Genomic DNA, 22,401 nt, shown 5'->3' with positions numbered 1-22,401 from the left:
GTGGTGGAAAATGTTTCACTCCACATCACTGAACAACATTAATCCCTTTCATAGGATTACATGAACATTTGGGGGAGGGATTCTGAAAGCAGAATTTTTTTTAAAACTGAATTAATTAATTTAATTTAATTAACTAGACATTATTGTATATTTGATGGTTCATAACCTAGGTAAACCCATTTGTATGCATAATTAAGGCTGAAATCCTAAGCACTCTTACCTGGGAACAAGCCTCACTGCATACAGTGGGACTTCATTTTCAATAAACATGTCAAGGATTGATTGCACAGTAAAAACTCTCTACATTCTGTCTAGGGTGCAATTTTACAAGTTCACCACTAGATGCAGCTAGTGCTGCAACACGTAAAACTACATTTTAGTTTGTGGGGTGGAGGTGAGGGCTTTTCGGGAACATATTAGAATTCCTACAACATTACATAAAGACTATCACTTCATGCAATGCAATCAAGGCATGGATTTCTGTTCACAATAGTAGAAGCTTTGCTCTCATCAGAGTTTAAACTCAGCTGTATCTAAGATTTTGCAGCCACTTAAGTGAAACAGAAATATATACATCCCTAAATAAACCAACGTATTACACATGAGGTATCTCATGATTGCCTTTGGGACACCGAGCTGTTGCTGTTGGCATCTGTTTGTCTCAAAAGATAATGGAGTATGCCTCTGGGGGTGACGGCAAAGTGCTATGTAAGCAGCATCGACGTGGCTTCCCTGGGGCACAAGCATGGAGGTCCTAGGCTGCCAAGATTATAAGATCCATCTCGGATGTTTAGAGCAAACAACAGCCAAGGGAGGCCCAATTTGGACTGGGTTCCCAATGCCTGCTACTTATTTAAAACACACAAACAGTCATGCAGTTGCTAATTGCATGAATGAACGGTGTCCTGTCTTGTTTGGTCCTTATTCATACACTTATAGGTCCTACAGAATTAGTCAATTGACTCTAGCACACCTAACACAGAGAAAAATCCCACAAGAACAAGGAAGGGGTTAAACTGAAGATCAAGGTTCCCATGTTAGACAAGGCAGGGATCCATGCAGCGACTCCAGCTCTGGATGAATTAATGATCAGTGCTCTAGATGAGACCATCGGCTGACCAGGGGAGCAGCAGAATGTTCAGTTCTGATTCAGTGTAGGCCAGTTTTTCTGTCCCCAACCCCACAGACTAACCATCACAGGTTCTGTATCATCTTTCTGTACCAGTTACAGAAAGCAGCTCCGAATTCCCACTTAACACACCACTTAAACATCGCCCAGGAAATCCTCCTCAGTTTTACCTTCGTCCATTAAGCTTAAAATTAACAGATGTGATGCAGCACAGCCCTCACTGCTCTTTAACTCACTTTTCTGAAGCTTTTGTTCCATCTGAATCTTCAGCCAGACACTAACACGCTGGCTCCAGTCTCCCGGGGCTTCTACTTCCCACAGTCGAGACTGTTCCTCTGGATGGGTCTCCAAGAATCTCTGACAAACTAAGCAGGAAAGTTGGCTTGTTCAAGGTGAAACAAGTAGAAACTAAGAATTACTAAGAATGCCTACTATCTTAACATTACATATTATTTATAAAGCACTAAACACTGTACTAGACGCTGTATTCATTAAAAGCAAATACAGTGGCACCTCAGGTTATGTACTTAATTCATTCCGGAGGTCCGTTCTTAACCTGAAACTGTTCTTAACCTGAAGATCGCTTTAGCTAATGGGGCCTTCTGCTGCCACCGCGCCACCGGAGCACGATTTCTGTTCTCATCCTGAAGCAAGTTCTTAACCCGAGTTACTATTTCTGGGTTGGCAGAGTCTGTAACCTGAAGCGTATGTAACCTGAAGCGTATGTAACCCGAGATACCACTGTATATACAAACACATTTTGAAAAATGAGCAAGGGTCGTTGCAGGAGTTGAAACACTTTAAATAAGAACTGATTACACCACCCATTATATATAGGCCTCTTAATTGTTACTGCATCCTAGCCAGCAGTGCAGTTCAGTAAGTTTCAATTCTGGACTTAAGAGTCTTAGTGGGGGTTCCTTAGATGGCAAACTATATGACTTCATTGACTTCAAAATATGGTAAGCTACGGTTGCTGTGTTTGAACGGCCTCCTGTTTATTCAGAACATGAGAAGAACCTTGCTAGATCAGACCAGAGATCTGTTTAGTTCAGTATCCTGTTTGTACAGTGGCCAACCAGATGCTTATAGGAAGTCTGTCCCCAAGTTCTATTTTTATAAGACAGGTAGAAAAACTTTTCTCTATCTACTTTATGACCTCTATCATGTCTCCTCTTATCTCAAAATAGCACCTCAAAACTGCATTTAGAATTTTGTATCAAGCAAGTTAAGGAAATTTTGTTTTATCTTGGGATGGACTTGCACTGCTCTACAGATTGCATGAGACAAGGTGGGGAAATCTATCATTTTACATATGTAATGGACCATTACAGAAAAACAATTTGAGTATTTTTATTTATATGTGAGCATTTGGAGCAGTCTGAAAGAATGTAAAGATCAGTCTGGGAATTCTGAAGTTTCTTGTGCAACAATTAGTTCTATAACAATGTTTGGAAACCAGTGAACAGCCTTGTCAAAAAGAGCTTATTTATGTCTTCCGCTCAAACTGAGTTTTTCTTTACAGCAGTGTCTGGAGACTTTTTTTTTTAATAAAAAAAATTAAGGGCTTGTCTCAGTAGATGCTGCACAGCTGTTTATAATGAGAAGTAACTCAATAGACTTGGCCTCACATCATACCATTTTCAATAAGGACAAGTTAAAATAGATTGTATTGGTTTGATGAAAGAATGCACTATTGAGATTAAAGCCTAGGAACCACCAATACCATCTCATTTATGTATTTATTTCACACCTAAATGTATACCACAGACTTCTTGTCTTCCAACTTTTGCAGCCACACCCTGAAATGAACTGCTGATCTAAACCAAAATGATCCCTGGGGCCTAGCCCTCCCATAAAGTGACGTATCGTTTATGACATTAGATAACGCAAAACATGCTAGTTGTTTGTTGAAATCCTGACCGTACATTAATGTTTTCATAGCAGAGTGGATGCACATTCATGTGAGAGATTTCTGCCTGCAAAATAAAATCACTTAAAATATACAAAATATTATAGATACACAGGCAGAAAGCCTCTTTATACTTCCTACAAACCAGCATGACCTTTTAAGCCAAACGTTTCTAAACCAAGTCATTTACCTTGGTACATGACAGCAGAAACAGGACAGCTGAGTCCCAGGGCAACTTCAGCTGCAAATGTCTGACAAAAATCATGCAGCATTTTCATACCAACTCCACCTCTTCTGAACTTTTTTCGGACAAACATTGTGTCCAAAACTGGGAGCATGTAGCATTGGCTGGAGTACCCATCACACAGGCTTCCTGGAAGCAGAAAACAACATTGCCTGTAATTAAACTGAATTCCAAACACAGCTCATGAATGAGTTTATTAAAATCACTATGAAGCTGTAGACAGAAAGCTGGATTTAAAACCATGCAGCTCGCTGGGTGGACTAGTATAAACACCAAGAAACTGCCCTTTGGACTCCAGCTCAAAACACAGCTCTGGTTCCAGGCTGCAGCTCCTGTAATAGATGGGAAGGATCCTGAGTTGGAAAAGCCCCATCCCAGGTCTGGATTCTGTGACCTTGACCTGGCTCTGACATATGGCAAAAGAGCAGTATTTCCATATGAAATATATCACAGCAGCGTTCTCTCTCTCTCTGCGGTTTTTGAAAATCAATGTGTACATTATACACAGTATATTTCTTTCTATTATACAACAGGCTGATTCTTCTCACTCCTACTACTTTTTGAAAAATGCTGCTCACACACAACACGGACTGCCAATCAGCTACTGGGCCATGTTCAAGATCTTGTTAACATATAAAACCCTGAAGAACTTGGGACCAGGTTACTTGAAAGATTGCCTGACTGCCCCCATGCAGACCTGTAAGATCACTTAGTTCACCTGGGGAAACTCTTTATGTGGCACAGCACCCTACAAAGTATCATAGGGTGGTGACCCAGAAGCAGGAATTATCAGTTGTTGCCCCTGTACTGTGGAATACCTTCCCCCTTTGTCATATGTGAAGTAGCAACTGTCAGTGGTTTCAGGTATCTCGTAAAAAAACATATCTTTTTGCCCAGGCTTTTGCTGACATTGCATCCTGTTCTGAATGTCTGAACCTTCTGAATTCCTGTTTTATTTGCTTTATGTTTGCTGTTTCACTGTTTTTAGGCTGTCTTTCTGATTTAGTGTTTAGTTTTTTCAAACTATACACCACTTAAGAGATTTCTGAAATATTAAGCAGTATAAAAATGCTTTTAAAAAAGGAATGAACATAGACCCTTTCAGGTCTATTATGAGCTAAAATCAGACCCAAACAACATGTGACCCTTTCATGCCCATCAGAGCCAAAACTCCCCTCCTGTTTTGCTGCAATCACACACACAGCCGATCACAAAACAAGTATTGTGAACAATGTTGGGCTTGGTGGGTGACATGTTCTGCAGGCCCAGCTAAATCGGGAACTCGTGATTTCAGAGACGCAAGCTCCCATTTCTTCCCTTGATTTCACAGGCAGGTTAACTGGCAACCATGTTATCCTTCAAGACCAGCCATGAATAGCATCATCTTCTCTTTTCTGTTCCATTTATGAGGACAGCCCAGTTATTTGAATGTCCAAGAATCCTGCTGCATAAGGCTCCCTTAGGGTGGGACTCATTGCCCTCCAATTACTCATAAGATCAAGCATATGGGCACAGCTAATAAAAGCATTAGGCCACTGCGTGAGCCAAGAAACCCAGCACATCCTGGACTGGCCGGCAGCCCGGCAGAGATGTCAGATTCTGGCAACATGAGCCCATTCATTTTGGGATGCTGACAAAGGTTTTGCTTCAAGATCTGCAATAGCCTTAAAAGGGGACTGTAGAATTGCTAGCAGGCTCACCAATCCTGTTGTCATCCTATAGAGTTTCTTACTATTTCACGTCTTAATTTGATAGAATCAGCTCAATTAAATAGTTGATCATCCTGCTTTAGAATAGATAAGGAACCTCAGGCCAAGGATGAAATGTGGCCCCTCTGGGCCTCTCTGTTCAGCCCTTGGGACTCTTTCCACACTCCTCAATGGCCTTGCTTCACATCCTGTTGAGTGTTTTCTTCTGGCTAAAATGCACTCTTGCTTTTCTGGATGGAGATTGGAAGGTGTGTGTGTAGAAAGGAGCCTACTATACAAAGGTTCTAGATGGAGTTACATTCCTTCAAAAGGAGTAGGGCTGTAGCTTGAGGTGCATCTGGATACAGCTTTGTCATTGGAGACCCAAGTGACCTCAGTGGCTGGGAGAACCTTTTATCATCTGTCATATTCACTAGCTACAACTGTATTTGGGAAGCGATAACTTAGACACTATCATCCATGCACTGGTACACTTAAGACTTGATTACTGCAATGTACTCTGTGTGGGGCTGCCTTTGGCCCTGGTCCAGAAGCTGCAGCTGGTGCAGGATGCAGCAGCTAGACTGCTGACTGGGCAGACAGCCAAGAGCATGTGACACTTCTGTTAAAACATCTGCATTGGCTGCCCATATCCTACCAGTCCAGGGTAAAGGTTCTTGGGTTGATACAAACACTGAACAACTGGGGTACAAGATGCCCTAAGGCCTGCCTGAGCCCCTACATCCCAACGCAACCACTCTGTACACATTTTAAAGACACCCCCCTCTCTAATGCTGAAAGTGCAGATGACAAGAGCACAACACACCATTGGGCATATCAGAATCAGAAGGCATGGCCCTTATCACATTCCTGCTCCCCAACACACAGTCACTGAATTGAAAGGAAGGGGAGAGGTGGTATGACGACTTCTCTTACTCTCTGGGTGTACACACTGAGTGTTATGGGCAAGGGAAATGACAAGCGGAGTCAACGGATGCCATCACAGAAGGCAGCCTTTGTGAAGTCTGCTTCTTCAGGGCCTTTAATCTGTTTGGTTAGGTCACGCATGCTAAATGACTAACCTGTGAGCCAGCAGAATGGTAAACAGCAATTACAAGGGCAGAGAAAAGAGACAGCCATTAACGCTCTCAAACATCCAAAAGCTCAGGAAAAGCCCAACCCCATCCTGCCCCACATCTGAAAGACTCAAACCAAACAAAATTGCACATTCCAGTTAGTTCCCTGATTAACAAGCTGGCTTGGCAGACACTTGTCCAGAGAGACCTTCTGCAGACAGAGCCCTTGTGTAACAGGAGAGAATGTTTCTGCTGAATGGTACCCAAAGTCAACCCATTGTGTGATTTGTGTACAGACACACACACACGCCTACACAAAACCCAAAAGAGAGAACAAAATCTCCAGCTTCAAATAAAACTAAGAAGGCATGGCTTGGTGTATATGTAGATACACACACACACACACACACACACACACACAAACAACACATTGTATATTTGTTTAATTCTTAGTATATTTGAAGCTTTGTATCTAATGCAAAAATAAAAATGCATGCATTAGTAGAAAGAGACAGAAAGAAAAGACGCTGCTTGGAATCAGATGGAACCCCTATAGCCATCTAAACCAAGTCCCCTACCCTCTGCCAGCAGGGGAAACAAAAACCCAGAGAGAAGGTAAATGGAATGGAGTATCCTGAAAAGCGTATGGATGACTGACCCGCTGGAACCCTGCATAGCTGCCCATCAACTAGTATTCCCAGGGAGATGTATGAATAAAACAATGTTAAAAACACATCATATACAATGTCCCATGACAAGACTGCTGTTTCTTTATACAAACACTTTGTATCAGCTCCTCTTTCTAGTTACTTGAGGAAGCAGAAGTCAACATCCTCCTCAAGCTCCTATTGCTATCCCAACCAAAGCACTCAAGAGAGATCTCTGTATCAAGAAACCATCTTTTAACAATTAGCTCACACAGTTAGCTAAGCAATGAATGGCTAGCCAGTAGTTGCACTGTGAATTATAAAGAAAAGCCAAAGAACCACAACACATGTTCTTAAAACACAAAGGTTTTTTTTAAAAAAAAATGTAATATATCCAAGGCTTTAACAATTTTCGAGGACCGGCTACATTAAGATCAGCGGCAGGGATTGTGTGACTATAGCGATGTTGTTGGACTGCAACTCCCATCAGCTCCAGCTAATGGTAAGGGTGATGGGTGTTGGAGTCCTGCAAGGGCCACACAGTCCCTATCTAAATAGGAGGGTTTAGATAACCCTATTTTGGGCTTATTAAGTCAATATATGTTTGAGCCTTTTGCCCGAGCAAACAGCCCACTTGCAATCTAACCCAGAAGTCTCCAATTAACAACTTCACCCAAACCTGGAAACTACAGTTACCAGGTTCAGAAAAACCCAGCATTTTCAAACGTAGTTTGAAGTTGGTTTAAGATCCTGGCTTGTTACAATGCTGGTGGGCCACAGTTTCTCAGTTTGCATGAAGGGGAAAACCAGGAGTAATTGGAGACTTCTGGCTCTGGTAGTTGTGCATATTAAGCTGAGATAGGATTCTCCAAACCAAGCCAACCATCTAAAATGGTGCCCTTCATTTTCCTCAGTATGCCTGCATGAATAAAACAAGTGTACCTTTCACTTTTACGGTGTAAAAGGCAGCTGCATCTCCACTCCTCCAAAATATTTTGGCACACTCTTTCTCAGAATGAGGCACAAAGAGCACATCGTGAGTCAAACTCCTCTCTAGCATTCCAAAAATAATGACGTTAAGCACAAAGAGGACAATTCTTTCTTCAAATGTCTGGACCTTACAAAACAAATAGGGGCAGGGGAGGGAAGAAAATAAGAGAAAACGAAACATTCTGGTTTCCAGTAAAAGTGCTTTACATTTGTTGGTGTTGGTGATTCGTGTGATGTTAAAATATCTAAGGAGGTAAGGTTCAGCAGGATGACAAAAAGAACACAAAATTTGCCCAAATATATAAGATTTGCACCAGAAATATTCGCAGATTACACATTGTGTAATAAATATGGTTGGAAAACAAGTAAGATTATGACCGAGGGAATCAGGAAAAAAACTGCTGGAAAAGGTGGTTAGGAAGAATTCTGAATTCTTCTTTTTATCTTTTTTTATAATGCTTTTTTACTGGCTTCTATGTTATACCACTGTTTTATGAAACCATTTTATTGCCTTTTGGTTGTACTTTTGTATGCCACTTAGAGATTTTTAAATATTAAGCAATTTAAGTGCTTTTAAATAAATAAAACACAAAACAAACTAATTTGCTCTAAAGTTATCAGACATTTGCACATAATAGACTTACTGCATCAAATCAGTTGGGGAATATGTAAAATAAAGAGTTAGTCAGAGAGGTATGTCAAATGGCATTAAAATTAAGAGGAAAGCACAGGAAGAATTTTAGATGAGAGAAATCCCTTTAAACAAGAACTCCATAAAATAAATGCAATTTATGTTTAAATGGTCCAAGACAGAAGGCATTTGTAAATGGGTGTGTAAGTAACACACTGTGCCAAAGGTTAATAAGGCTGGCTCTTCGCAACAGATGGCCAATCAAGCAGCGCTAATGGTGGTGGGCTATTATTGAAAATGAAATAACTCCGTTATCTGATTGTCTCGCCTAGTACCTGGCCAAAGGAGGCAAAGTGGACAGAAACGGAAAAGGACAAACCAGCAGATAAATGGAAATGGGGCTGAGGAAGATTACTTGTTTTTATAATGTGTGGAACGTGGGGGCATGGATGGCAACGGGGAAAGTTGAATTATCCATGGAAAAGCATTTAGAAAGATGCACCCTGAAAGGGCAGAAATGCCTACGGTTGTGTGTTTGCATGGATATATGTATATACATATGCACACGCCCTAATCTTCTTCCAAGGTCATAGCTGCTTCAGGCCAAAATACACATGATATGGAAGATCTATGATCAGATCTCCCAATATCTCTTTCTTAGCCTCAAAATCAGCTGCAAGGATCCCCAATGTGGATTGGATGAATGGAGCTGTAGGTGGGAGTGAGAAAAGGTGCACAGTGAGCTTAAACCTTTCTCTGGCGCCATTTAATGAGGAACTGCAGACCACTGCTCTATCTATGTGGCAAGTGGAAAAGATACGTAGTTCAGCCCATGCATGTAGTTGCCATCCAGGCATTGCCTACGGCAAGAACTGCTTAGTTAAACAGCATCATGAGCCTTCAGAGACCATTCTCTAAGCTCTGGAAGAGGATTGGCTTATTCTTTCCTCTATCTGCACTGCTGACCAACCCCCTGAAGCTGGCATTAGCTCTGCTAGGTACAAAAATACAGGCACAGCGCTGTTACCCGAGGAAGACTGCTCCCCCAGCACAGGCGATGGGATTAAACCGCTCATGGGAATGGGGTCGAAATTTAACAGAAACAAAAAAAGATTCCCACATGGCCATGGGCTTCCAGTCTCAGAACCAGTAGGATGTATCACTGGTTTCAAAGCATCTCTGACACTTGGTGCACTGTGCACACTGAAACTCGAGGAGTTCCTGCCCCAAACGTGGAGCTGGAAAGACGGTCAGGTGCTCACTTTCATAGTCACACTGTGCCTTGAGCTTGGTGTATTGTCAGGCAATATTCCATCCTGCCTCCCCTGGAATAGGGTGGTCAAAGCCAATGGCAACTGCAAATTATAGCTAAATACCAAGTCTAGTCAAAACTTGTAGATGCCTGGCCCCAGCATTGACGTTTTGGTGAGATATATATACATATACTTTGAATGTGAATAAACCAAAGTCCTGTAAACCAGTAAAGCGAGATGAGCACCGCAACCCCAGAGTCATCCACGACTGGACCTAACGGAGTCGCTTTACCTTTTATAACCACCTTCAAAGAATGTATGTGAACTGCTACCCACGCTGGAAGAATGGCAGATGAAAGTTACCGACTACATGGAATTGGCAGAAATGACGGGCAGAATCAGAGACCAGGGAGAAGAGACGGTGAAGGAAGATTGGAGGAAATTCAAAGACTACTTACAGAAACATTATAAGATAATGAACGTCTGACGACATCAGATTGATTGTGAATGGTTATTAGTAAAAAAGTGAATAGAAAAAGATCCAACATTTTTTAGATATAAGGAAATGCAATGATTTATTATGCATTAAGACTATTAGAAAATTAAAATATGATAGAGGGAAAGAATTTGCAGACAGAATATTTGATTTGGAATACAGAGAAGGGAGGTCTGGGGAAGTCGGAGAAATAAGTTAATGTAAAGAATATAAGGAGACAAAAATTGTTTTTAATATTTTTATTTTTATTTTTTGTATTTTATTGTTTTGCGTTTGTGTGTTGTAGTGTTTTCTTTTCTTTTCTTTTGTTGTGATGTTGTTTGTTTACTGTTGTTTCATGTTTATTGTAAAACCCAATAAAATATTATATAAAAAAACACACAAAAAAACCCAAAGAATGTATGTGAACTAAAAGTATGGGGTGGCATGTGTGCCAGTTCTGCCCCCATGTCTGTCCCCTCCACCCCTAACCTTCCCACACTTAGTAGGAAGGTTGAGGGTGGAGTTGGCAGGGATGGCCACACTAGGGATGGGACTAGCATGCTAAGTCCCGCTACATTTTACACCCTCCCGTGTTCTCGGAATGCTTTAATAGGGTTTAATTAATCAGAAATGTGCTTATCAACAAACAATTCCAAAAATGCTTGACAGTTCTAGCATCAAGGTACCACCAGCATGTGCCGAAAACTCAAAAATGTTATGCCTTCAGGAGAGTTTTCAGAGGCAAGAGTTTTGGTCTGTTCCTGCTACTACTCCACACCATTCCAAAATATTCCAAATTCTCTGAAAAGCTAGGTATTATCAAGTCATGTATAGGTTAATGTTTCATACAACCCATTCCATAATGTATCAAGTGGGGGCACTAAGCATCACTACCCTATTTAAAAAAGCCAGCACACAATCAACTGAGACCATCTTGCTGACAGATATAAAGGTTTTTAAGTAAATACCTACCTGTTTCAGCCCCTCCCGGGAATGATCAGCCGTTTTCATTACATCTTCAATAAGCCACCAAGAACTATGCAAATAAATTGCTAATACTAAAAAAGAATGAAATGAAGACGTTTCATTGAAATGGTTGCCACCATGATACTAAGAGCTCATACAGGGTTTCAGATGTGCTGTCTTCCTCTTGCTGTTGTCAGTTATTTCTATTATCAACTATCCATCAGACCACCCTTTGTACTGTAGGATCCCAGGGCAGTATACAGATGAAAGAATTCAAATCAATATAAATAACAAAAGGAAATCACAGCAGCAACTATAGAACCAATTCAGCAGCAGACATAGAATTAACCATACCTAGGTTGGCATTCCTCCCCCCAAATGCCACTGGAAATAGATGTGTTCCTGTTGACAATGGAAAATAATCACCAAGGAAGGCAAAAGAACCTCCCAAAGTATTTATCACCACAGGGAAGACCCTCTTTCAAGTCACTTTACAATGGGTCACACCAGTCATGCAGTATAGACATGGGCTTTTTTCTATTTATTTAAAACATTTTATAACACTCTTCCATCAATAATCCAAGGGCAGCTCACAACAATAAAACACAATTCCAAGAAAATCAATGCATTGCAATACATCATAAGCCAATCGCCACGCAGACTGGGTATTTACAACCTACAATGCCAGGGTGACCAGGCAGGCCTTTTGCAAGCACCAGGCAAATGTCAATATTCTGTGCTTTTCCAAATTTTGAGATGAAGCTGTCATCCCAAAGCACATACATTTTTTTAAAAAATAATATTTTAGGATAAAAGACACTTAGAAATGCCTAAAATAGATTACACATTTAAATACAATACATGTTTCAATGTAAAGTTTTGTTCAGATTTTTTAAAACACCCACCTTAATTCAGAAAGAGGCCAAATAAACTTATAGCTGAACACATGCAAAATTGTCATAGACCATCCATTGCTACTTAAAAGTCATCTCCCACACCTTGAAATGAGTACAGAAGACAACAGGGAAACAACGCAAGCCATTTTTTTTTGTTCTTAACTGTCACTTCAATCAAAGAATACTTCCAGAAAGAAAAATACAGTTGTGTGCATCAATGGAAGATCTACATTACTTGAGTGAGATAAAACACACCAGGGAACAGAAGCTATACAACATTTAATGGTGGAGGGCAGAATTTATGTACCAGTAAGTGAAATGGAAGAAGTGGTGCATTTCAAACCGCAAAAAGCTTTAACAGGAATGTCATCAATTGCCTATGTTAGCCCCGAGACTGTACAAATGTTCTAATGCACATATATAAGGCTGGTTTCTCTGCACTAGCTCCCAAGTGAGCTTGAAGGGTAAGTGCAATCAGTTAGTTAACTTATAATTTGAATAAATTATTAAAGCATGCACCAAAATGTGTTTACATGCAAGCTGTGAAAGAAAGGGAAAAGGGGAAGCTGCAGATGCATAATTACAGCTAGGCCCATTTCATTACATATTTCACACTCCCTTGAAGAGAGTTTTCATGTGTTTTCTTTATGAAGCATGAGCAGCCCACAAAAGGTTGTATCCAATTGTAGCTCTACATAACTCGTTCTGATAGCGCAAGGATATATGCTTGCTCAACAGAACTTTATCTTCTCCACTCCCTGTGCATTGACTAAATCTGTTCTAGGTTCTCCCCCAAGACTCTGGAGCAGATTCAGAGAGGGCATGGGGTTTGCACAGAGGGTGGGCATGAAAATACCATTGCCCAAGCATTAATACTTGTACTAATAGAATGAGTGCACTGGGTACTGCTCCAGAACTCCATCTTCCCACACTAGCCAAGAAATAGGCAATTAGCAATGGTGAACAAGCACCAGACAAATGGGACAAAAGGAGTCCAACATCAATGAGAGCTGTGTCGATTTAATAGCAAGCAGAGTTTGGCTCTGCCTAAAGAAACTCTATGCAAAATACATGGAAACGACTTGACTTTTTTATGGCACATTTCCTGTGCTATTCAATAATTTAAAGGAACAGAGGGGAAGTAGTCCAGTAAAGCTGACATAGCAACTGTCACATCATATTGCTTGGATTACTTTGCGGAAGGAGAGGGAAAGGCTTCTCCATATCCCATATGAAGGTATATTCACCATTAATTTAAAGTGGTGGCTGGTACCCATTGGGACTGCTGTGGCAGAAGGCAAGGAGGCCAATGACAGGCAGAGTCGACTAGGTCTGGCTTTGTCTCCACCCTCCTCCTCCTCCTGCTGCCTGTTGAGGTCCGCAAAGGCAACACTGAGAATGCAGAGGAGGAGAAGGAAGAGGATAGCCAATGTCATCCACTGGACTGGCTGTAAGAAGGCAGGCAGGTAGGAGCTGACTAAGGACACAGTGTGGTTGGTGGGGCAGTGCCACATTCGCCCCAATGGACGAGCCTCCACTATTAATATAGTATAATAATATAATAAACAGATTTTCCCTAAGTGCACTTATGTTCCCATCTAGCCAGCTTAAGTTCCTTTAGCCCACTTAAGTCCCCACTTAGCCAACCTAAGTCCCCATTTAATTCCCCTTAGCTCACTTCAGCCCCCTCAAGTTCCGTTTAGTCCATTTTGAATGCAAAGTCCGTTTAGTCCATTTTGAATACAACACCTTTGTGACCCTCGTTATGGAGAAGGGCATATCAACACCGACACAAAAAACACGGAGAAGAGAGAAAGAAGGGCTTCAAATGCTTTGGACCTGCTTCTGCATTGACAATAGGCAGGACCTTCACTCCATTGTTTTAGAAGACTGGTGACAACTTTCTTTCATTTCAGCAAGCCTACCCAGACATATAATTTAGTTACATATATTTGTTTTCAAAAAAATTATATGTGTTTTATATAATAATAATAATTTATTATTTATACCTCGCCCATCTGGCTGGTTTTCCCCAGCCACTCTGGGCAGCTTCCAACAAAACACTAAAATACAATAACCTATTAAATATTAAAAGCTTCCCTAAACAGGGCTGCCTTCAGATGTCTTCTAAAAGTTTTTCTCTTTGACATCTGGTGGAAGGGTATTCCCCAGAGCAGGTGCCACTACCAAGAAGGCCCTCTGCCTGGTTCTCTGTAACTTGGCTTCTCGCAGCGAGGGAACCACCAGAAGGCCCTCGGCGCTGAACCTCAGTGTCTGGGCAGAACAATGGAGGTGGAGAGGCTCCTTCAGGTATACTGGACCTTGATAATTATTTTATGCCTATTTGTTTTTTAATCGGTTTTTTTTATTTTACCCAGGGCTTTTTTCCAGCTGGAACTCACAGGAACTCAGTTCTGGCGTCTTTGCCATTACAAGAGAGGCATTCATGGTGAGTTCCAGCACTTCTTTTTCGAGAAAAATAGCACTGATCTTACCTGCCATTTTATTATGTACACTGCTTAGTGAGCTTTGGGGTTAAATGGTTTATAAATCTTTCTAAAGAAAGAAATAATAAAATTAATAAATGCACATTCAGAATCTTGGGTATGTTGTGGCAAGATGTGGTGGGATGGTCTGATTTAGGGCAGGGGGAGCAGTTGTAAAGGACATGCATGACACATAGGTCATAAGACATCTAAGGGTCTAGAACACAGCTCAGGACATGGTTGACATGTCCTAGTCTAGTCACCACCCATTACCAACAGGTGGAGCATGGGGAGAAGACAGCATAGTGGGAGGCTCCCCAACAGGGCTTTAGTTTTTCACAGACCCTAGGAGAGGCAGAAGGCCATAGTTTCCACTGGTGGAAGTCTTCCTAGCCTTTATTTTCCTATTGCAAACTTAACTGCAGTGCCTTCAAAAACTGAAGTGGGAAACATAAACTTCCTACCTATTGCATGGACTGCAAACTTTTACACCTAGTTTTGTAATTCAGTGTGAAGGTATTATGGCACACAGTGTACCACAGAAGTACAAGGAGAACATTTTGAGTCCAAAACTCATTTATAAGTTTACTCTTCTCCATTACTACAGACTGATGTCAGGAAACAGTTTGTTCTTTTGTTCCCATTTATACCTTATCACAAACCATTACCATCCTGCAATCCTATTAAAGCAGGCTTAAGGGAGATCTCAATCACAAGGTGTCTAGAAACAGTGATAATAAAATATTTGGTGGAAGGCTGTAACTTTGGTTCTCAATGTGGCTCAGTTAGCAAATCTCAAATAATGGCAAATCAGTAGACAATTGAGAGAAACTGTGGAAGAGTTTAGTAATGAAGTAAGATCATGTTTTTAAATTGGGTCGTGGATTAAAATTCAAATATAGGCATAAAACAGGAAGATAAAACATAGAGAGGGAAATATTCTCCTGTGTTGGTTTGTGTGTGTTTTTGCAGAACACAAATATTTGCAGACAAAAAGTTCTTCAGAGCATTTGTAGTGGGAGGGAAGTTAAAAATGGTATACTGGTAATATTTAAGTAAGAATTTGTACAGCAATTCCACAAAGCTCATGAATATTTATAAGAGTGCATATGTTATAGACCCACTGCCAACACCCAAGTTTCAGTTTAAATAGGAAACACATTGTTAAAATGCATTTGCCACGTTTCAAATATCTGAAAAATATTGAGATATATTTGTTTCAGTGTTCATTTAAACAGTAGCATAAAGTAACACTTCTCACCTGCCCACTGACATTGGATCTGCAGTACCAGCAAGAACCTGGGAAAGACACTACTACCTTTTCTCCCAATTTCTCCATACTTTGGCATGAAGGTTCCAAATTCCTGGCAGCTCCAGGTAGGGCTGAGACTCCTGCCTGAAACCACGGAGAACCACTGCCAGTCATTGTAGACAAGCTAGATGGTTCAATGGCCTGATTTCAGGATAAGGCATAAGAACAACTGTGTATCTTATTGTTGAAACCCGCCCCAGGATATTATGATAAAGGGTCAGTAAGAAATTAAATAAATGAATAAGGTTTTTCATGTATTTGTTAGCAATAGTAGTAGTAGTTACATTTATATTCCACTCTACGTCCAAGAAGGTCAGAGCAGTTTACATACAACTTTCACATGGCCTCCCATCCAGACCCTTTTCATGGCTAGACTGCCTTAGCTTCAGCAGCTGAATCATATCATATGCCTTCAGATCATTCTGTGAGCCATGCTGCAAACTGAAGGAATAGGGTAAGCCACTCACCTGTGTTCTTATCTTGTGGATCAATTAAAACCAGAAGCTTATGTTTGCTGTCTTCTTTATACAGAGGAAGGAAGTGCATCAATGGAGCCTCAAGCTTAACCTGTAATCAAAGCAGTTATTTGCATTCATAATCTGCAACGAAAAGTAGGACTGCAGTTGCTGTTTTTAATTAATAGCAAAAGTCCAACTGTATAAACTTGGGATCTGTCTATGGGAAATGGCATTGAGGTTCCAAAACTACACAAGCACATTATAACAAACCAGGATCAATCCAGTTTCAAATTTTGGTTTGTTAACTGTGGTTTAGACATACCAGTTTCCTGTATTTTTACATAAAAGAGCCTGCAGTTTTCTTTCAAACCACAAACAGAAGCTTTAAACTTCCTTCCCTCATTCTGGAAAGATGGAGAAGCACATGAACACAAGTGTTGTCAAAGTAAATAATTGCTGGCCAGAAAACATTTGTTATTGGTAAACAAATATAGAAAGGTAAATAAATACTGTAGTAAAATAAACAAATAGAAAACAATGGTTTCCTGTCAGTTCTGAATCAAGCCTAAGTGTCTTATCGGCTTAGAACACCTTAGAACACTATATAATTATTACCACTGCATAATAATGGTATCTATAAATGGATCATAGCATTTATAAAGTAATCAGTAAGATTAGGCTGCCCCACTTTGTAACACTCTGTGTCACTTTTTGTGGGGCAGGAAGAAATTCCTAATCATGTATGAAAGAAGTATCCTGTGATTTTAAGGTGGTTGGCCAACCAATACAAGTTGGCATGGAACTGACCCCCCCCCCCCAAAAAAAACCCACCACACACACCTCAAGTAATTATATGATCAATTCAGTTCGACTCTCTGAATAATCCAGAATAGACGTACCTACCCTCCTTTAGATAAAAGCCATTACCAATGTTATGTACTGAGTTGAATAGGATCCAAACTGCAGCAGTCTGATTGGTCCTAGAACAATAGGATCCAAAATGCAGCAGTCTGATTGGTCCTAGAACAATAGGATTCAGAATGCAGCAGTCTGATTGGTCCTAGAACAATGCAGCAGTATGATTGGTTGGCAGGAGCCACCAATCCAGCTCCAGATAGAAGTGAATCCACAACCTGATTGGCCTACAGGAGAATTCCGGAATTAGCCAATCACGTGCAGCCCATTGTGTAAATAATGTATATAAGCAGATACTTTGAGGGGACTTCCATTCCCTCCTTACCACTATGAGCTGAATAAAGAGCATGAAATCCACTCTTGACTCTGAGTATATTTCAACCAATTTGTTTATTTCACTTTTTTTTTTCAACGAATGTATGAAAGTTTAAAACTGGCTTAAGCAAAGATACTTGAGTTTAATTAAAAACGAACAACAAATTCAAAACAGTGAGGGCAATACAACAGGCCCAAACTGGTGAGGTGGTAGAAATGAGGGGAAAGGGGGTGTTTAATTACAAGAATCTCATCTCATGCTTGGACTGAACATCATCTCAGTGTAATCCTCTTCTACCATAACATTAAGCCAAATACCCAGTTTTCTTTGCCACAGAAATTGGGAACGTTTTGATTTTTCATCACAGAACTTGATTAGCAAACTGCCATATCCAAGTGTTTGTTATAACTGGGATGGGGGACAGGGCTGAAAGAAACAAAAGGAAGATGTTCCTGAGAGGTCTGTTTTCACTCCACCCCCCAAATGCAGCAGAAAATTAAAATAACATTTAGGTTCTGATTATGAACCACAGAAACCAGCATACTTATAAATCACAGCCAAGACTGCATCCTTAGCTCACCCTATTGTGTCTCGCTTTTGTAAGGATGCAGCATCACTTAGCGTGCTAAGCTCCTCAGTCCCCCTTCCCCCTCTCCCCAACTGAGCACCAGATGGGATGCTAACTCTGCATCCAGGCACGACAGGTTGAGCTAAGGACAGAACAACAGCCTGAACCCTTTTGTGTGTGTCTCTCTCTCCCTCCCTCCCACCCCGCCTTGTGTTTTATTTAGCTTTGGAAGCAGTTCCGTTCTTGAGACGCCAGAGGGCATTGAAAGAATGTTTTATTATGCCAGGCATCCTTTCCTCTCAGGCTAAATAAAAACTCACCTTAGGTACACAGGTTTCTCCACTCACCCATGGAAATGACTACAAACCATGTTCCAAAACTGCATGAAGCCATGGTTTCAGTTGGCTTTTTTAGTTGCTCCAGCTCAATAAACTATTGCATTTATGGAAGCCTCCCCCACCCACTTGTCTTGCACTGTGAAGCAGTGACGCGGTGAAAGGATGCCAAAAGGATTGAGGGATGGGAGAAAGACTTAAACATCCCATTTCCTTCCAGCTGGGAACAGCCTGCATTGCAGACTTAATCTCTAAGCATTTTATCTCGTCTGCATCAACCCTTTTTGTTCAAACTTTCCATGACAACCCAATGCACATTAGAAAACGCAATTGTTAGAATAAAAACAGCCTCTGGCACTGAAAGCAAATCAACTGTATCCAAGCAGTTGCAGATCATGCAATAACAACTTTCAATCTACAGTGTTAATGTCCTCCCAGATCAGGATTATGGGGAAATAAAATCTGCAGCCAGAATCCAATGAGGTACTTCAGTCACACACCCAAGCGTTTCTTTGCACGCAGTGGGATTGTTGACATTTTTAATTGAACAGTAGATACATTCTTCCCCATGTCATAACAAATACCGCACTGGAAAGCCCCCTCAGTTTCATAAGAGGCTTCCTATACGGCATGGACAGGTCCTGCCTGAGTAGCAGAAATCAAAAGTACCCTTGGACACACCAATCAAGTCAGATGTAGCCGGATGAAACAGAAACCCATGATCTGAGCAACGCTGGCTCCAGGATTGGAATGCCTAGTCTTTGCAAAGTCCCTGGAAGTGGCCATTTCAATTTACCACAATTCCACAAACTGATGCTGTCAGGGGCATTTTGGGAAACTGAAATTGTTGTTGTTGTTATTGACCCGCCCTTCACCCTAAGGTCCCAGGGTGGGTTACAATATTAAAACACAATACTGAAAACAGTTTAAAACAACTGACAATCACAAAAATAAGCTGGGCCCTAAAAATATACACTACAAATATCAAAAGCCAGCATAAAGAGGTGTGTTTTCAGCATTCTCTGGAAGCTGTATAATGAAGGTGCTGGACGCACCTATGCGGGGATGGAGTTCCACAGCTAAGGGGTCACCACAGAGAAGGCCTTCTCCTGGGCGACCACCATGCCAGCTTCTGAGGGTGGAGGAACTACCAAGGGGGCTCCTGGCTCCTTCTGCCAACCTCAGAACCTAAGGGGGTGAGTAGGGAAGAAGACAGCCTTTGAGGGATTTGGGTCCTGAGTTGTTCAAGGCTTAAAACACTAATGTGAGCACCTTGCATTGGGCCTGGAAACGAACAGGCAAGCAGCGCAACTGTTTCACTGCAGGTAGGTCACTGGAATACCAAGGTGATCTACGTGCTCCACAGCGATGGTGAGGGGACTCAGGAGTGAATGTGTCAGCAGCTCGATCTCACCATTCCACAGGGAGAAAAGAGCATCAACAGGAGCACCAGCCATGTCTAGTGGAAAGATTCCATCATTCTCCGAGAGAGGAATGACCCAATGGTTCCACCACCCTTGGAGAAATGGGTAACTACATTCAGCCCAAAGCTCACCAGGGAATTGTCCGTGCTGTTGTTGCTCCCTGCTGCTGCCGCTTTGCAAAACCACAGCTGAGTCAGGGCAGCAGGACAGGCTTCAGCTTGAATGAGCCATAGTAACATAAGAAGAGCCTTACGGGATCTGGTCAAAGGCTGATCTACTCCAGCATCCTGCTTTCACCAAACAGATCTTTAAAGGAGACTCTTAAGCAGGACATCAGTGCAATAGCACTGTCCCCAAATGCAATTCTCAGCAACTGGTCTCCAGAGGCATACTGCCTCCCATGCATAGGTAGAGGATAGCCATTGTAGCTAGTAGCCTCTGAGGAAGGTGAATTGTGTGAGAAAAGTTAGCCAAGCATGAGAAAAAGGAATTGTTGCCAAGTCAGAACGCAACCTTGTAAGAAGCTGTGTGTCAAGAAGCTTATATCTCCTGCTCCTTCTTGCCAAATGTATCCTGGGAGCTGTTTCAGCTGAAATTGCTTATTCAGCTGTACTGAATACTGTAAAAATACTCTTGATTTTAGTAATGGCAGCAACTATGGGCTTGTCCACGCTTGTCCCATGCCTAGAAAGCACAGGTCTGAGCAATTTCTCATTCACCCTACTGCTTTCCCATTGAAAACCCGCTCCTTACCACTGAATCGGAGCAAACGTCAAGCTGCAGAAAACCCAACAGATGTTTGTTTCATTTCAGCAGTAAAAATCAATATGTCCCTGGAGGAAAGGAGTGGGGAAAGCAGAAATGTGGACGAGCCCTATGTTTCAGCATTTCTCTCCAGCCAGCTGCTGTACTCTGAAGAAATCAACTGACTCCTGTTCGGTGTAGTCTATTCCCACTACACCACTGATAAGCTTCATCCTCCATGAATACTCTTTCAAAGCCATCCAAGTTGGTGGCCGTTACTACAATTTGTGGGATAAGACTTGACAGGGTGCTGAAGCCCAAGCAACTGCTTCAGGAAACCAGTTGCTGAGGTGGGATTAAGTCAAGTAAGCTATTGTAGGCAAACCAATGGGCTCATGTTTCAAAGCCCTCTTTAAAAGGCAAGGAGAACAGGCATGGACAACACTAACACCTACAACTGGCAGGCAATTACACAACTCTGGATTGATCTGAACTGATTTACATATTGGAAAACTGGGCTTCTGTCCCTTCCTGATCAACAGGGTAAATAAATTCTATTTGCTTCATTTCAGGCTCAAGATTCTGCACTGGAAAATCACACTTTACCATAACTCTAAATGGATATGGCCAATAATGGCCTTTGCCTGGCCTAGCAAGTAGTTTTTGCTTGTTTTTAATTTCAGCCCGTATGAATTTAAGTTATTAAGTTGCATTTTGCCCACTTCTGCTTTAGAGACTCTTTCACTCTCATCAAGAAACTAAAAAGTCATAGTTTGGCTTGGAACATGTAGTGATTTTTAACTCCATGGGACTAGCCAAGTCATCATTACAAAGAATTCTGGGCAAGGGTGATTTCATTTTACTACTTTCTAGAAAGAAGAAGTAAACTACACTTACTTTCCCTCTTCCTGGAATAGATAAAAACTCAACAGCAGATGATGGCTCCTCTAAAATCTTTGTATAATATGAATGAGCTTCTTCTTCCAGAGCCTCGGGATTTTCACCTTTAATATCCACTGGATAAAGATGATCTAGGTGAAAGGAGAATGTTAAATATTGGCCTGTTTATGTGTACTGGTCAAACACAACATGAGTGTCAAACTGTGCTGTCGGGTAGCATCATTGCCTTATGAAGAAAATACAATGAAGTTCTTCACACTCTATGCAATAATAAGAATATTTTTAAGCAGTGCTGTGGTGATTTACTATTAAATATGCTACTTCTCACTAGGATTGCAACACTTAATAAATTAAGTGGTTCGATTAATAGATTAAAAACTAAAATGAACTTTAACACAAGTAGTTATAAAAATTTCAGATGCCATGTGCTATCCTAAAATATATTATTTCATTTTCTTACTCATGGATGGGGAACTGTGGCCACTGATGGACTCCATCTCCCATCATCCCTGACCATTCGCTATGCATGCTTGGCCTGATGGGACCTGGAGTCCAACAACACCTGGAGCAGGCGTGGGGAATGTTTGGTTCTCCAATTGTTGCTGAGCTACAACTCCAATCATCCCAGGGCAATGGCCACATTTGCTAAGGCCAACAGGAGCTGCAATTAAGCAACATCTGGAGGGCCACAGAATGACCACCCCTGTTCTAAGAGAATGTCTGCTATATACACACACATGCTTCATAAAATACGCATTTCACTCAGAGAACTATATAGGATGATTAATAATTATATTTAAAATATCAAAGGAAAGTATATTTTGCTACAGATTTTTTTTTTAAAAAAAATACTGAATATTTTTGTTTAATTGAGCGACAGCCCTACTTCTCTCCAAACTCAAACTTTGACCACAATGGTGTACAACTTTTTGTAGGATCACTTTTTTTAGGGCCTAAAATGAGAATGTATACGAGAGTATATAAAGCAGCAGCAAAACTACAGGAACAATTTTGCTCCTTCACAGTAGCCAGA

At 41.2% G+C, this 22,401-nt stretch overlaps 1 protein-coding gene across 7 annotated transcripts in view; it reads right to left on the bottom strand.

Annotated features, from left to right (window-relative positions):
* LOC310663798 (protein FAM169B-like) overlaps positions 1–22,401 on the bottom strand; it is a 96,128-nt gene that overhangs the window by 58,856 nt on the left and 14,871 nt on the right. For 6 of the 7 annotated variants that reach the window (XR_014504596.1, XR_014504597.1, XR_014504598.1 and 3 more), the window contains exons 2-7: positions 21,366–21,499; positions 16,176–16,275; positions 11,021–11,106; positions 7,639–7,813; positions 3,232–3,414; positions 1,366–1,494 (exon numbers count right to left, since the gene is read on the bottom strand). Coding sequence is in view for 4 of the 7 variants with exons in the window: in XM_083412211.1 (XP_083268337.1) it covers positions 1,366–1,494; positions 3,232–3,414; positions 7,639–7,813; positions 11,021–11,106; positions 16,176–16,275; positions 21,366–21,499 (807 nt within the window). In the remaining 3 variants the exon portion in view is untranslated. The remainder of the gene's footprint in view (positions 1–1,365; positions 1,495–3,231; positions 3,415–7,638; positions 7,814–11,020; positions 11,107–16,175; positions 16,276–21,365; positions 21,500–22,401) is intronic. The other variant, XM_083412214.1, reaches the window with a different exon arrangement.

This window comes from Podarcis tiliguerta (assembly GCF_965153285.1).
Source record: "Podarcis tiliguerta genome assembly, chromosome: 14".
Taxonomy (NCBI): domain Eukaryota; kingdom Metazoa; phylum Chordata; class Lepidosauria; order Squamata; family Lacertidae; genus Podarcis; species Podarcis tiliguerta.
Note: the sequence above shows the minus strand (reverse complement) of the source record. Positions and strands in the feature narration are given on the sequence as shown.